This window comes from Osmerus mordax, chromosome 24 (assembly GCF_038355195.1).
Source record: "Osmerus mordax isolate fOsmMor3 chromosome 24, fOsmMor3.pri, whole genome shotgun sequence".
Classification (NCBI taxonomy): Eukaryota; Metazoa; Chordata; class Actinopteri; order Osmeriformes; family Osmeridae; genus Osmerus; species Osmerus mordax.
Window position 1 is genome coordinate 3005690 of NC_090073.1, and position 16423 is coordinate 3022112.

General features: G+C 47.4%; 2 protein-coding genes across 2 annotated transcripts in view; both read left to right on the forward strand.

Annotated features, from left to right (window-relative positions):
* The window catches only part of LOC136933035 (NACHT, LRR and PYD domains-containing protein 12-like), a 179852-nt gene that overhangs the window by 128691 nt on the left and 34738 nt on the right, over positions 1-16423 (forward strand). Inside the window, exon 15 of the mRNA XM_067228402.1 lies at positions 9837-9883. Coding sequence (XP_067084503.1) covers positions 9837-9883 — 47 coding nt within the window. The remainder of the gene's footprint in view (positions 1-9836; positions 9884-16423) is intronic.
* LOC136933037 (NLR family CARD domain-containing protein 3-like) overlaps positions 1-16423 on the forward strand; it is a 172109-nt gene that overhangs the window by 59550 nt on the left and 96136 nt on the right. Inside the window, 1 exon segment of the mRNA XM_067228408.1 lies at positions 3100-3216. Within this exon segment, the coding sequence (XP_067084509.1) occupies positions 3100-3216 (117 nt within the window).

Below are 16423 nucleotides of genomic sequence, written 5' to 3' on the forward strand. Positions count from 1 at the left end.
TCCCTCCAGCTCTCCTCCACCTGACTACCTCCACCTGTATCTCCCTCCAGCTCTCCTCCACCTGACTACCTCCACCTGTATCTCCCTCCAGCTCTCCTCCACCTGACTACCTCCACCTCTATCTCCCTCCAGCTCTTCTCCACCTGACTACCTCCACCTGTATCTCCCTCCAGCTCTCCTCCACCTGACTACCTACACCTGTATCTCCCTCTACCAGATCAGCCTATCCCGATTCATGGTCCCTGTACCAGATCTGACCTATCAGCCTATTTTATTTATTTGTTTATTTGTCAGGGACAATGCAGCGCACATTATTACATACATAGATAATGTTGTAGATGTGTTGCATAAAAGGTTTTTAGCCGATTGGCTAATTTGCAACCCCAGTCCCTGGCCAGACCTTTCTAAAAAGTTAGGCAAATACAATTTACTGCATAGTGTGAGTTACACAATCATGCAGCAGATGCAATATATTAGTATATCAACATTTCACAGATTCATGACCACATTACACACAACAGCACATCACGTAACAACACAATACATTACAAGAGGGACGTAACAACACAATACATTACAACAGGGACGTAACAACACAATACATTACAACAGGGACGTAACAACACAATACATTACAACAGGGACATAACAACACAATACATTACAAATGGGACGTAACAACACAATACATTACAACAGGGACGTAACAACACAATACATTACAACAGGGACATAACAACACAATACATTACAACAGGGACGTAACAACACAATACATTACAACAGGGACGTAACAACACAATACATTACAACAGGGACATAACAACACAATACATTACAAGAGGGACGTAACAACACAATACATTACAACAGGGACGTAACAACACAATACATTACAACAGGGACGTAACAACACAATACATTACAACAGGGACAACAGAGACACACTGTGTGCTCCTGCCTTTATGACTGACTTAGTGGCTACATGTTTGGTTTTCTTTCAGCCAGTGTTTCACCTTTCTATTGAATGTTTTCAGTTCGGTTTGTGTTTTTATTTCAGTTGGTAAATTATTCCATAAATGGGTCCCTATCCTGATCCATGGTCCCTGTACCAGATCTGACCTATCAGCCTATCCTGATTCATGGTCCCTGTACCAGATCTGACCTATCAGCCTATCCTGATCCATGGTCCCTGTACCAGATCTGACCTATCAGCCTATCCTGATTCATGGTCCCTGTACCAGATCTGACCTATCAGCCTATCCTGATTCATGGTCCCTGTACCAGATCTGACCTATCAGCCTATCCTGATTCATGGTCCCTGTACCAGATCTGACCTATCAGCCTATCCTGATTCATGGTCCCTGTACCAGATCTGACCTATCAGCCTATCCTGATTCATGGTCCCTGTACCAGATCTGACCTATCAGCCTATCCTGATCCATGGTCCCTGTACCAGATCTGACCTATCAGCCTATCCTGATTCATGGTCCCTGTACCAGATCTGACCTATCAGCCTATCCTGATTCATGGTCCCTGTACCAGATCTGACCTATCAGCCTATCCTGATTCATGGTCCCTGTACCAGATCTGACCTATCAGCCTATCCTGATCCATGGTCCCTGTACCAGATCTGACCTATCAGCCTATCCTGATTCATGGTCCCTGTACCAGATCTGACCTATCAGCCTATCCTGATCCATGGTCCCTGTACCAGATCTGACCTATCAGCCTATCCTGATTCATGGTCCCTGTACCAGATCTGACCTATCAGCCTATCCTGATTCATGGTCCCTGTACCAGATCTGACCTATCAGTCTATCCTGATCCATGGTCCCTGTACCAGATCTGACCTATCAGCCTATCCTGATTCATGGTCCCTGTACCAGATCTGACCTATCAGTCTATCCTGATCCATGGTCCCTGTACCAGATCTGACCTATCAGTATATCCTGATCCATGGTCCCTGTACCAGATCTGACCTATCAGCCTATCCTGATCCATGGTCCCTGTACCAGATCTGACCTATCAGCCTATCCTGATTCATGGTCCCTGTACCAGATCTGACCTATCAGCCTATCCTGATTCATGGTCCCTGTACCAGATCTGACCTATCAGCCTATCCTGATCCATGGTCCCTGTACCAGATCTGACCTATCAGCCTATCCTGATTCATGGTCCCTGTACCAGATATGACCTATCAGCCTATCCTGATTCATGGTCCCTGTACCAGATCTGACCTATCAACCTATCCTGATTCATGGTCCCTGTACCAGATCTGACCTATCAGCCTATCCTGATTCATGGTCCCTGTACCAGATCTGACCTATCAGCCTATCCTGATTCATGGTCCCTGTATCTCTCTAAATTACATCTCTACTAAAACACAGGGTTAGAGCAGCTGACTGTAGATACTAAAGTATCCCTCATCACATCTCTACTAAAACACAGTGTTAGAGCAGCTGACTGTAGATACTAAAGTATCCCTCATCACATCTCTACTAAAACACAGGGTTAGAGCAGCTGACTGTAGATACTAAAGTATCCCTCATCACATCCCTACTAAAACACAGGGTTAGAGCTGCTGATTGTAGATACTAAAGTATCCCTCATCACATCTCTACTAAAACACAGGGTTAGACCTGCTGACTGTAGATACTAAAGTATCCCTCATCACATCCCTACTAAAACACAGGGTTAGAGCTGCTGACTGTAGATACTAAAGTATCCCTCATCACATCCCTACTAAAACACAGGGTTAGAGCTGCTGACTGTGGATACTAAAGTATCCCTCATCACATCCCTGCCTGTCTGACTCTCATTCATTTGAAGATCCAGGAGGGAATGTCAGATTTTAATGTTTTTAATGGTAATAGATGTTTGTCAATATTTAGTTTGTTATGGTACTGAAGGTGATTTTGAGTAAACAAGTACACTACAGAATGGGTAACTTACAGACCATGTGGTAAAGGTTCACTGTGAGAGATACAGAGTCTGGAAAGATCGTTTTAGCAACACATATTGGCAGTAAGTAAGGATTTATCTGTGGTGTCTACTTTAGTGATTTATGTTTGTAAGACACTTTGTTGTGTTTGACAGGATGAGACAGCAGAGACCAGCCTCACCTGTACCCAGCTGTGTGTCCATGAAGAGTGCCAGGTCTATGGATCGACCTATCAATTTCAGTGACGGAGGAGGACCTTCTAATGAGGAAGGGTATGTACTGACCTCTCATGGTGTTCAATGTTATGTGATGAAGGTGACATGTTGTGAAGAAGCTGTCTCTACTGGGACTCAGCATTCCTATATTATAATATATTTGTCTTATAGTTTGTTTGTGATTATAATGATAGTGTTTAAATGTATTTGGGCCCATATGAATCAATGCAGCATTTCTTATTCATGTCAGAGCACAACCTGCTGTTGTGTATTTGTATTCAAGTTTTCTCCAAATTCCAAGTACAAAAACTGGTCAAGAATCTCAGCAGAGTTTGAAAAGTTTATTCAGTCTTTACAAAGGTCAACATCTCAACAAACAACAAGCCAGAGACCGTTCCTCAGGTAATGTGGGCTAGGAGGTGTGATTGTGAAGACAGTCTTTTAGTACAGTTGTTGGTAGAGGGGAGGACTAAACTCTTGACTCTGGTGGCAGAACTAGGGTTAGGGTTAGACTAAAGCAGGGTCATAACTGGAGCAGGGTCCTAACTGGAGCAGGGTCATAACTGGGGCAGGGTCATAACTGGAGCAGGGTCATAACTGAGGCAGGGTCATGACTGGAGCAGGCTCATAACTGGGGCAGGGTCATAACTGGAGCAGGGTCATAACTGGAGCAAACATCTGTGTGTGTCTGAGGCCCACATCACCAAAACAATGTTGCTTTACATATATGTGTCACAACCCTGCTCCTGGAGAGATACCATCCTGTAGTTTTACACGATAAACCTGCTCCTGGAGAGATACCATCCTGTAGACACAAACACCATCTCTAACTAGTTCAGCTTACCTGAATGTGAGCTTAGAACACAGACGTCTCCTCCTAGTGGAAGCCTTCAGTTAAACCAGTCCAGGTGTGTGGTGTGTGTGTGCTGTGTCTTTGTGTCTGTGTGTGTGAGAGACTGGTGTTCATATGGGATCATGTCTCTGCAGTAAGAGGAGCAGAGCTGTCCTGGCAGAGGACCAGTCCAGGTGTGCGCTGTGTGAGCAGGTGCTGAGGGATCCAGTCTGTCACAAGACCTGTATAAGAACAGCTAGTTCAGGCAGGGCAATCGGGCAGCGCGCGTCATCCATTTGTCGGGGACGTAAGGCGTCTTACGCCACCTTCCTTTCCTCCGCCCACTACTACACCCATGTTAGCAGCGCATATCCATTGGGCCACGTCCGATACGGCGTCTTTAAAAGACGCGCTGATACGCACACACTCACCCCGGTTGTTGTATGATCAGTGCTGCTGCTGCCCTCCACCATCCCCTTCTCCCCTGTGCTGTCTGTCTGTTCTATGTTCTATCCATCAGGGAGATTATATCTCTATTACTCCCTGCCTCATATGTCATGTACGGATGTGTTGCATCGAGGAGGCAGGGAGCGCTTCCCTTAGATCATCCACTCCGCCAAAGTTAAACCTACATGTCCATGTCATGTAACAATAAATGCTCAAATCTAATACGTGATTGTCTTGACTGAATTCAGGTTGTTTGTAATCCTGTAATGATCCTTCTACAGGTTGCCAGCCCTTCACCTCACGGAGGAAGGCTGTGCTTCTCTGGCTTCAGCTCTGAAGACAAAGCCCTCCCTTCTGAGAGATCTGGACCTGAGCAACAGTGACCTGAAGGATTCAGGCATGAAGCTGCTCTCTGCTGTACTGGAGGATCCACTCTGCAAACTGGAGACACTGAGGTCTGTAATCATGTTCAAGGGACAACTAATAGTTACACATTCAATCACATTTGCATGTTGGATTTAGATAATGTGGTTGCTTATTATTTACGTTGAAACTGCATGACAGGAAGGAGATACAACCATGAGGATGTTATGGAAATTTGTGGGAGAGACATTGTTCCTTTGATGAATTAAGAGTTTTTTAAATGACTAAACAAAAATCATTATAATGATTAATCATTAAGAGTTTAACACAGTTACACAAAGACAATTCACTATACAGCTCCATCTAGTTTCCTAGACAGGGCTTGAGAGTGGTTGTGGTGGAGGAGGAGGTTGGAGAGGTAGGGAGGTGTCAGGTTGTTTATGACAGTATAGGAGTCATAGGTTCAGGTGGCTGAGCGGTTAGGGAATCGGGCTAGTAATCTGAAGGTTGCCAGTTCGATTCCCGGCTGTGCCAAATGACGTTGTGTCCTTGGGCAAGGCACTTCACCCTACTTGCCTCGGGGGAATGTCCCTGTACTTACTGTAATTGAAAGTATTCAACCTGGAGCCAGTGGAGGTTGTGAAGGACAGGGGTGATGTGATCTTGGTGGTGGGTGGAGGTGAGCATATGGGCACCAGAGTTCTGGACTTATTGAAGTTTATTGAGGAATTTACTGCAGCGGATAAGAACAGGGAGGGGAGGAACCCATGATGGATTAGGATCTGTCCAAGAGCAAGACTGTACAGGAGGAAGAGGAGGGAGGTGACCAAGCACTGAACCCTGGATGTAACTGGAGCAGGGTCATAACTGGAGCAGGGTCATAACTGGGGCAGGGTCATAACTGGAGCAGGGTCATAACTGGAGCAGGGTCATAACTGGGGCAGGGTCATACTTTCAAATACTACTCACCACCTATACTAAATCTACATTTAGTCATTTAGCAGACGCTCTTATCCAGAGCGACTTACAGTAAGTACAGGGACATTCCCCCGAGGCAAGTAGGGTGAAGTGCCTTGCCCAAGGACACAACGTCATTTGGCACAGCCGGGAATCGAACTGGCAACCTTCAGATTACTAGCCCGATTCCCTAACCGCTCAGCCACCTGACTCCCTGTACCTATGACTCCTATACTGTCATAAACAACCTGACACCTCCCTACCTCTCCAACCTCCTCCTCCACCACAACCACTCTCAAGCCCTGTCTAGGAAACTAGATGGAGCTGTATAGTGAATTGTCTTTGTGTTACTGTGTTAAACTCTTAATGATTAATCATTATAATGATTTTTGTTTAGTCATTTAAAAAACTCTTAATTCATCAAAGGAACAATGTCTCTCCCACAAATTTCCATAACATCCTCATGGTTGTATCTCCTTCCTGTCATGCAGTTTCAACGTAAATAATAAGCAACCAAATTATCTAAATCCAACATGCAAATGTGATTGAATGTGTAACTATTAGTTGTCCCTTGAACATGATTACAGACCTCAGTGTCTCCAGTTTGCAGAGTGGATCCTCCAGTACAGCAGAGAGCAGCTTCATGCCTGAATCCTTCAGGTCACTGTTGCTCAGGTCCAGATCTCTCAGAAGGGAGGGCTTTGTCTTCAGAGCTGAAGCCAGAGAAGCACAGCCTTCCTCCGTGAGGTGAAGGGCTGGCAACCTGTAGAAGGATCATTACAGGATTACAAACAACCTGAATTCAGTCAAGACAATCACGTATTAGATTTGAGCATTTATTGTTACATGACATGGACATGTAGGTTTAACTTTGGCGGAGTGGATGATCTAAGGGAAGCGCTCCCTGCCTCCTCGATGCAACACATCCGTACATGACATATGAGGCAGGGAGTAATAGAGATATAATCTCCCTGATGGATAGAACATAGAACAGACAGACAGCACAGGGGAGAAGGGGATGGTGGAGGGCAGCAGCAGCACTGATCATACAACAACCGGGGTGAGTGTGTGCGTATCAGCGCGTCTTTTAAAGACGCCGTATCGGACGTGGCCCAATGGATATGCGCTGCTAACATGGGTGTAGTAGTGGGCGGAGGAAAGGAAGGTGGCGTAAGACGCCTTACGTCCCCGACAAATGGATGACGCGCGCTGCCCGATTGCCCTGCCTGAACGAGCTGTTCTTATACAGGTCTTGTGACAGACTGGATCCCTCAGCACCTGCTCACACAGCGCACACCTGGACTGGTCCTCTGCCAGGACAGCTCTGCTCCTCTTACTGCAGAGACATGATCCCATATGAACACCAGTCTCTCACACACACAGACACAAAGACACAGCACACACACACCGCACACCTGGACTGGTTTAACTGAAGGCTTCCACTAGGAGGAGACGTCTGTGATCTAAGCTCACATTCAGGTTAGCTGAACTAGTTAGAGCTGGTGTTTGTGTCTACAGGATGGTATCTCTCCAGGAGCAGGGTTGGAGTGTAAACCTACAGGATGGTATCTCTCAATAGCAGGGTTGGAATATAAACCTACAGGAGGGTATCTCTCAATACCAGGTTTGGAATATAGACCAACAGGATGATATCTCCCAAGGAGCAGGGTTGGAGTGTAAACCTAAAGGATGTGTCTGAATCAGAATGGGATAATGACAGACAAGGAATTTACTTCTACTCCGAAAGATACCGACCGAGGCAGCCATTATCGGCGCCCCCTTGAAAATGTCAGCAGAAACATGAGGAGAGGAGAGAAAAAGTCAACCCCCAGACTATGCTCCTAGAGGAGTACAGTGTGGGAACAGGAGAAAACACCTCAGCACATTGGCACATACATTGTACAACATTACAGAACTCATGACATGCAAAGGGGGTGGGAAGGCCAAAGCAAAATATGCCCTACCTGTTTGAACTGATTTTATATTTCATTTTCAGCTGCTGCCAAGTGTGTTTTGTGCCCATAGGATTGTTCCACCACTTGTCCAGCTGTAGTAAGACGTGTGGTTAAATGTCAAATAAATAGACTGCATTGAAATGTACTCATTGACCAATTGTCTCTCTTTTGCTGTTGCAGTTGTTGTTTACCTTTCAGAAAATGTTTGCATACTCGCCTGCACGCATGAGAATTCCTCATTCCAGTGAATTAGAACTAGAGAGGGTACAATTTCTGGGGAAATTGTAGGGTGTGCTTGCTTGCGTCGGTTGCACAGGGGTCCGTTTTTGAATGACATTTTTACAACTGATATTTCTGTATATTTTATATAAAAATGCAGACTTATTATTTATAAAGATGACAGATTTAAAAGCATTTTTTTGCTGCTCATTTACATCTGAAAATACGAGTGAAGTGTAGAGTGTAGATGTCTTCTCATTTCCCCTGCAAGAGGCAGCCTCATCGTTGAAACAAAACGAATAAATTTGGCAGACCGGTGTAAAAATTGACCTAATCTCTATGATTTAAACGTCATTTTAAGTTTTTCCCTTCTCATGATATTTTCAGGCATTTAGCCTACTCATTGCATTCATTCATTAATAAAGAACCCCCTTTGAAGATTATTCTACGACGTTACCCGGCAGTAGAAGATGGAATCGCGATTCAAACAATACCATCTGCTAACTGAAAATATGCCCCCCAAAATGTAAATAAGCTTGACATTTATTTAGTGGAAAATCGCTCCTTCATAAAAAGCTCACTGGTAGCGATCATTGTCAGTAACAACGCAAAATGCGATATAGCCCTGTGTGGAGAAGCTGCCCCGGTAAATTGTACTACTACGGTACAGTACTAGACTACTGCTGTGTTCGTCTTGGTAGCGATTGCGTTGGTTGAATTGGATTTAACGTTTCGTTGTACGGTTTAAGCTGAAATTAATTATTTTCATGAACAGATTGACAACGTTTAGGCTGTGGCAATGAAGTTCAGGTTAGTAGTTAGATAGACTTTTGATTTAAGTAAAGGGGAGTGCCGAACATGTTCTGTCGCTGTTTGACTTCCTAAACAGCTGTGTACTGTAGTGTAGATGTTTTTGTAGTGTGTCTCGCGTAAGCTACAGCGTTGCAGTGAGCTACACTGGTTTGAAACCACAGGTAATGGTAATTTCACCAACAAATCGTTTACTAATGTCAGAATAAATCCTACAACGAAAATGTATATGTGAGGAATGTTTATTTTAACGATTGAAAACAGATACATCATAGACCACTGTAGTATGTGTTGCCCGGGCAACACAGGCTAATGTCATGATGCTAATATGTCAGTGAAATAGTAGACTACTGTTTCCGAAAGTAGATGTACTTCCTTAATAATATCAGCTTATATTGTACATCACACATCACAATTGTGTGTCATATCACAAAGTAAAATGAGTAAATAGTTATCACCCTGGCCTCTTTGCTTGTGGCGTTTCTGCAGCTGCCTTGCAGTAAAGCTATAGTTAGCCTAGCAATCCCCCAAGTTAACAGATGCGAAACGAATGTTCTGCCAAAGGTAGTCACGCGTGTTTTCGTGACGTTAGTGACGTAGTGACGTTAGTAACGTCAGTGACTGTGGCTAGCAAATTAGCCACCGTTAGCTTCACTTTTCGCCACAAAAACTTAACTTCAGCCTAAACCATGCAACGGAACGTAAATTCCAATAGAAGCAACTCAATCGCTACCAAGACGAAACCTTTGACACCTACGTTGTCTATGTAGGCCAAATATTGACTGAGTTTTAGGGGGGCAAAAGAATAAAAATAATAATAATAATATATATGTGAGAGAACAAAGGTTGTTCCCTTGCCGAAGGCAAAGCACACCCAATTAAACGAACTCAGATCAGCTCTTCTGGAACCGATAACTCTGTGCTTCCCATCTCAGGGTTCATCAAGTCAGAGTTCAGGGTTAGGCTCAGAGTTTGTAAAACCTGTTTTCTGGAATACACCTCTGATGATAAACATAGAAACAACATGTTTACTTTAGTCACTTAGCAACAGGTGAGGTGTCATTTCCTCATCATTCCTCTGCTTCTCCCGACAGTGTGGATCATGGTGGAGAGTGCAGGATCAAACCTGGTCTTAGGAAATGTGAGTATTGACTGCTACTTAGTTCTAGTACACAGGGTCATACAGGGACAATACCATTAGTGACTTTGACACTGTCAAAGAGGAGAGGAGGTGGGGGGGAGAGGAGGTCAGGTGGGTGGGGGGAGAGGAGGTGGGGTGGAGAGAGTAGATAAGGGGGGTGGGGGGGGGAGGAGGTGGGGGGGAGAGGAGGTTAGGGGGTGGGGGGAGAGGAGGTCAGGGGGCGGTGGGGAGAGAGTAGATAATGGGGGTGGGGGAGAGTCGATAACGGGGGTGAGGGGAGAGAGCAGATAAGTGGTGTTGGGGGAGAGGAGGTGGGGGGGAGAGAGTAGATAAGGGGGCTGGGGAGAGAGGAGGTCGGGGGGGGGGGGGAGAGTAGATAAGGGGCGTGGGGGGAGAGGAGGTCATGGGGTGGGGGGGGGGAGAGTTGATAAGGGGGGTGGGGGGGAGAGGAGGAGGTGGGGGGGGAGAGGAGGTGGGGGGGAGAGAGTAGATAAGGGGGGTAGGGGGAGAAGAGGAGGTGGGGGTGGGGGGAGAGGAGGTGGGGGGAGAGGAGGTCAGGGGGGTACTTTTGATTAAGTAAGGGGAGTGCCGAACATGTTCTGTCGCCGTTTGACTTCCTTCAGCTGTGTAGATGTTTTTGTAGTGTCTCGCGTAGGCTACAGCGTTGCAGTGAGCAACACTGGTTTGAAACCACAGGTAATGATAATTTCACCCACAAATCGTTTACTTGTAATGTAATGTCATAATAAATCCTACAACGAAAATGTATTTGTGAGGAATGTTTATTTTAAAGATTGAAAACAGATGCATCATAGACCACTGTAGTATGTGTTGCCCGGGCAACAGAGGCTAATGTCATGATGCTAATGCTTCAGTGAAATAGTAGACTACCGTTTCCAAAAGTAGATGTGGGCCTACTTCCTTAATAATATCAGCTAATATTGTACATTACATTTCATAATTGTGTTTCACATCACAAAGTAAAATGAGTAAATAGTTATCACCCTGGCCTCTTTGCTTGTGGCGTTTCTGCAGCTGCCTTGCAGTAAAGCTATAGTTAGCCTAGCTATCCCCCAAGTTAACAGATGCGAAACGAATGTTCTGCTACAGGTAGTCACGCGTGTTTTCGTGACGTTAGTAACGTAGTGACGTTAGTAACGTCAGTGACTGTGGCTAGCAAATTAGCCACCGTTAGCGTCACTTTTCACCACAAAAACGCAATTTCTACTTAAACCATGCAACGGAACGTAAATAAAAATACAACCAACGCAATCGCTAACAAGACGAACCTTTTGACACCGCCGTGGTGTATGTAGTCCAAATATTGACTGATCCTTAGGGGGGCGAAAATAAATAATAAATAAATATATATGTGAGAGAACAAAGGTTGTGCTCTCGCCGAAGGCTTGAGCACACCCAATGATGATGATCGGTAATATATTGTGTCTTGGTCTCCCCCTTCAGATGCCTGTGAGCTCACACTGGACCCAAACACAGCACAGAGAAACCTCTTTCTGTCTGAGGAGAACAGAAAGGTGACATGGGGGGAAGAGGAGCAGCCGTATCCTGATCACCCAGAGAGATTTGACTACTGGCCACAGGTGCTGTGTAGAGAGGGTCTGTCTGGGCGCTTTTACTGGGAGGCAGAGAGGAGTGGAAGATGGGGGGTTCATATAGCAGTGACATATAAAGGAATCAGCAGGAGAGGAGAGGGTGCTGACTGTGTGCTTGGATGCAATAACAAGTCCTGGAGTCTGTTGTGTGATGATGTCAGTTACTCTGCCTGTCACAATAAGAAGAGAACTTTCTTACCTGTCCCCCCCTCCAGCTCCCACAGAGTAGGAGTGTATCTGGACTGGCCGGCCGGCACTCTGTCCTTCTACACAGTCTCCTCTGACACACTGACCCACCTGCACACATTCCACAGCACATTCACTGAGCCCCTCTATCCTGGGTTCTGGGTTGGGTTAGACTCCTCAGTGTCCCTGTGTTAGGTAGAATAGCCCACACACACTCTCACACACTGTGCTGACATAGATGTCATTGAAGATTTAACTGTATACAGTTGTAATTGATATCCCAGAGTGTTTGTAAATATTGGTGTGTGTAGAATGTTTGTTTTGTTTTCATTGTTGACAAACAACATTCCTGTCTTTGATCTCAGTTCCACTGAATGTGATGAACTAAATAGTGTCTTACTGCCTAAATAAGGAGAAATAAAGATGTTTTATACAGGATGATAGAAGACATGCTGTGTGTTCCTTGGTGACCCAGTGGTCCTACACACACGCACACACACATGTACACACACACACATGTACACACACACACATAATGAAAACACTACATTTAGGACCAGTAATGGGACACTATTACCCACTTGAATATACACTGTGTGTGTCTAGTGTGATCCCCTCTCCCCCTGACCTCCTCTCTACCCACCACCTCCTCTAACTCACTGAGTGATAAAGAGGGGTGTTGGGAGGGGGGGGGGTCTAACTCACTGAGTGATAAAGAGGGTGTTGGTAGGGGGGGGGTCTAACTCACTGAGTGATAAAGAGGGGTGTTGGGAGGGGGGGGGGGTCTAACTCACTGAGTGATAAAGAGGGGTGTTGGGAGGGGGGGGGGGGGTCTAACTCACTGAGTGATAAAGAGGGGTGTTGGGAGGGGGGGGGTCAAACTCACTGAGTGATAAAGAGGGGTGTTGGTAGGGGGGGGTCTAACTCACTGTGAGTGATAAAGAGGGGTGTTGGTAGGGGGGGGGTCTAACTCACTGAGTGATAAAGAGGGGTGTTGGTAGGGGGCGGTCTAACTCACTGAGTGATAAAGAGGGGTGTTGGTAGGGGGGGGGTCTAACTCACTGAGTGATAAAGAGGGGTGTTGGTAGGGGGGGGTCTAACTCACTGAGTGATAAAGAGGGGTGTTGGGAGGGGGGGGTCTAACTCACTGAGTGATAAAGAGGGGTGTTGGGAGGGGGGGGGGGGTCTAACTCACTGAGTGATAAAGAGGGGTGTTGGTAGGGGGGGGGTCTAACTCACTGAGTGATAAAGAGGGGTGTTGGTAGGGGGGGGTCTAACTCACTGAGTGATAAAGAGGGGTGTTGGGAGGGGGGGGTCTAACTCACTGAGTGATAAAGAGGGGTGTTGGGAGGGGGGGGGGGGTCTAACTCACTGAGTGATAAAGAGGGGTGTTGGTAGGGGGGGGGGGGTCTAACTCACTGAGTGATAAAGAGGGGTGTTGGGAGGGGGGGGGTCTAACTCACTGAGTGATAAAGAGGGGTGTTGGGAGGGGGGGGTCTAACTCACTGTGAGTGATAAAGAGGGGTGTTGGTAGGGGGGGGTCTAACTCACTGTGAGTGATAAAGAGGGGTGTTGGTAGGGGGGGGGTCTAACTCACTGAGTGATAAAGAGGGGTGTTGGTAGGGGGGGGTCTAACTCACTGAGTGATAAAGAGGGGTGTTGGTAGGGGGGGGTCTAACTCACTGAGTGATAAAGAGGGGTGTTGGGAGGGGGGGGTCTAACTCACTGAGTGATAAAGAGGGGTGTTGGGAGGGGGGGGGGGGGGTCTAACTCACTGAGTGATAAAGAGGGGTGTTGGTAGGGGGGGGGGTCTAACTCACTGAGTGATAAAGAGGGGTGTTGGTAGGGGGGGGGGGGTCTAACTCACTGAGTGATAAAGAGGGGTGTTGGTAGGGGGGGGGGGTCTAACTCACTGAGTGATAAAGAGGGGTGTTGGTAGGGGGGGGTCTAACTCACTGAGTGATAAAGAGGGGTGTTGGGAGGGGGGGGTCTAACTCACTGAGTGATAAAGAGGGGTGTTGGGAGGGGGGTCTAACTCACTGAGTGATAAAGAGGGGTGTTGGTAGGGGGGGGGGGGGTCTAACTCACTGAGTGATAAAGAGGGGTGTTGGGAGGGGGGGGGTCTACCTCACTGAGTGATAAAGAGGGGTGTTGGTAGGGGGGGGGTCTAACTCACTGTGAGTGATAAAGAGGGGTGTTGGTAGGGGGGGGGTCTAACTCACTGAGTGATAAAGAGGGGTGTTGGTAGGGGGGGGGTCTAACTCACTGAGTGATAAAGAGGGGTGTTGGTAGGGGGGGGTCTAACTCACTGAGTGATAAAGAGGGGTGTTGGGAGGGGGGGGGTCTAACTCACTGAGTGATAAAGAGGGGTGTTGGTAGGGGGGGGTCTAACTCACTGAGTGATAAAGAGGGGTGTTGGGAGGGGGGGGTCTAACTCACTGAGTGATAAAGAGGGGTGTTGGGAGGGGGGGGGGGGTCTAACTCACTGAGTGATAAAGAGGGGTGTTGGTAGGGGGGGGGGGGTCTAACTCACTGAGTGATAAAGAGGGGTGTTGGGAGGGGGGGGGTCTAACTCACTGAGTGATAAAGAGGGGTGTTGGGAGGGGGGGGTCTAACTCACTGTGAGTGATAAAGAGGGGTGTTGGTAGGGGGGGGTCTAACTCACTGTGAGTGATAAAGAGGGGTGTTGGTAGGGGGGGGGTCTAACTCACTGAGTGATAAAGAGGGGTGTTGGTAGGGGGGGGTCTAACTCACTGAGTGATAAAGAGGGGTGTTGGTAGGGGGGGGTCTAACTCACTGAGTGATAAAGAGGGGTGTTGGGAGGGGGGGGTCTAACTCACTGAGTGATAAAGAGGGGTGTTGGGAGGGGGGGGGGGGGGGTCTAACTCACTGAGTGATAAAGAGGGGTGTTGGTAGGGGGGGGGGTCTAACTCACTGAGTGATAAAGAGGGGTGTTGGTAGGGGGGGGGGGGTCTAACTCACTGAGTGATAAAGAGGGGTGTTGGTAGGGGGGGGGGGTCTAACTCACTGAGTGATAAAGAGGGGTGTTGGTAGGGGGGGGTCTAACTCACTGAGTGATAAAGAGGGGTGTTGGGAGGGGGGGGTCTAACTCACTGAGTGATAAAGAGGGGTGTTGGGAGGGGGGTCTAACTCACTGAGTGATAAAGAGGGGTGTTGGTAGGGGGGGGGGGGGTCTAACTCACTGAGTGATAAAGAGGGGTGTTGGGAGGGGGGGGGTCTACCTCACTGAGTGATAAAGAGGGGTGTTGGTAGGGGGGGGGTCTAACTCACTGTGAGTGATAAAGAGGGGTGTTGGTAGGGGGGGGGTCTAACTCACTGAGTGATAAAGAGGGGTGTTGGTAGGGGGGGGGTCTAACTCACTGAGTGATAAAGAGGGGTGTTGGTAGGGGGGGGTCTAACTCACTGAGTGATAAAGAGGGGTGTTGGGAGGGGGGGGTCTAACTCACTGAGTGATAAAGAGGGGTGTTGGGAGGGGGGGGGGGGGGTCTAACTCACTGAGTGATAAAGAGGGGTGTTGGGAGGGGGGGGGGGGGGGGTCTAACTCACTGAGTGATAAAGAGGGGTGTTGGGAGGGGGGGGGGGGGGTCTAACTCACTGAGTGATAAAGAGGGGTGTTGGTAGGGGGGGGGGGTCTAACTCACTGAGTGATAAAGAGGGGTGTTGGGAGGGGGGGGTCTAACTCACTGAGTGATAAAGAGGGGTGTTGGGAGGGGGGGGTCTAACTCACTGAGTGATAAAGAGGGGTGTTGGTTATGAGGGGCCGTGAGGGACATTATTCAGAGTACCCTCTCACACACACAACTGAAAAGCTCTCACACACTACTGAAAAGCTCTCACACACACTACTGAAGAGCTCTCACACACAGTACTGAAAAGCTCTCACACACACTACTGAAAAGCTCTCACACACTACTGAAAAGCTCTCACACACACTACTGAAATGCTCTCACACACATATGAAAAGCTCTCACACACACTACTGAAATGCTCTCACACACACTACTGAAAATCTCTCACACACACTACTGAAAAGCTCTCACACACACTAGTGAAATGTGCTCATATACACAACTGAAATGCTCTTGCATAATATTGTGGAATATAACAGTTCAATGGTGAATACGAGGAAGTCCACACTAGGAAGTGTAATGGTTGTATTTATTGGTCTCCTGTACATGTCTACACATAATACATGATGTCGTCTTTTGTGACTTCACTGTCTCACCGTCGTAAAAGTCTTGAAGTCACAATGCTAAAGAGAAAACAATATCTTCACATGACACCCTCCACTCCACCCCCATCCTTAATGTGAATCTAATAGCCATTGTGACAACCACGGAACGTTCCGGTCAGAGCCACACACAACAGTAGGGAGAAGTCACACACCAAAGGCCAGCTTTACCCTTTTAGAAGCATCTTTATGAGTCAAATCATGTTTTCAACCAACTGAGGAAAGCAAACAGGAGCGCGGCGGCCCTGGGCGTCCACACTGGGTGAGGAGGATGGAGGCGATGCAGGCGGCGTCCTCGCCCATCAGGTGGACGTGGGGGTTGAGGATGGAAGACGGGGGGTCAGATGGCCGAGCGGTTAGGGAATCAGGCTATTCATCAGAAGGTTGCCGGTTCAATTCCCGGCCGTGCAAAATGACGTGTCCTTGGGCAAGGCACTTCACCCTACTTGCCTCGGGGGGAATGTCCCTGTACTTACTGTAAGTCGCTCT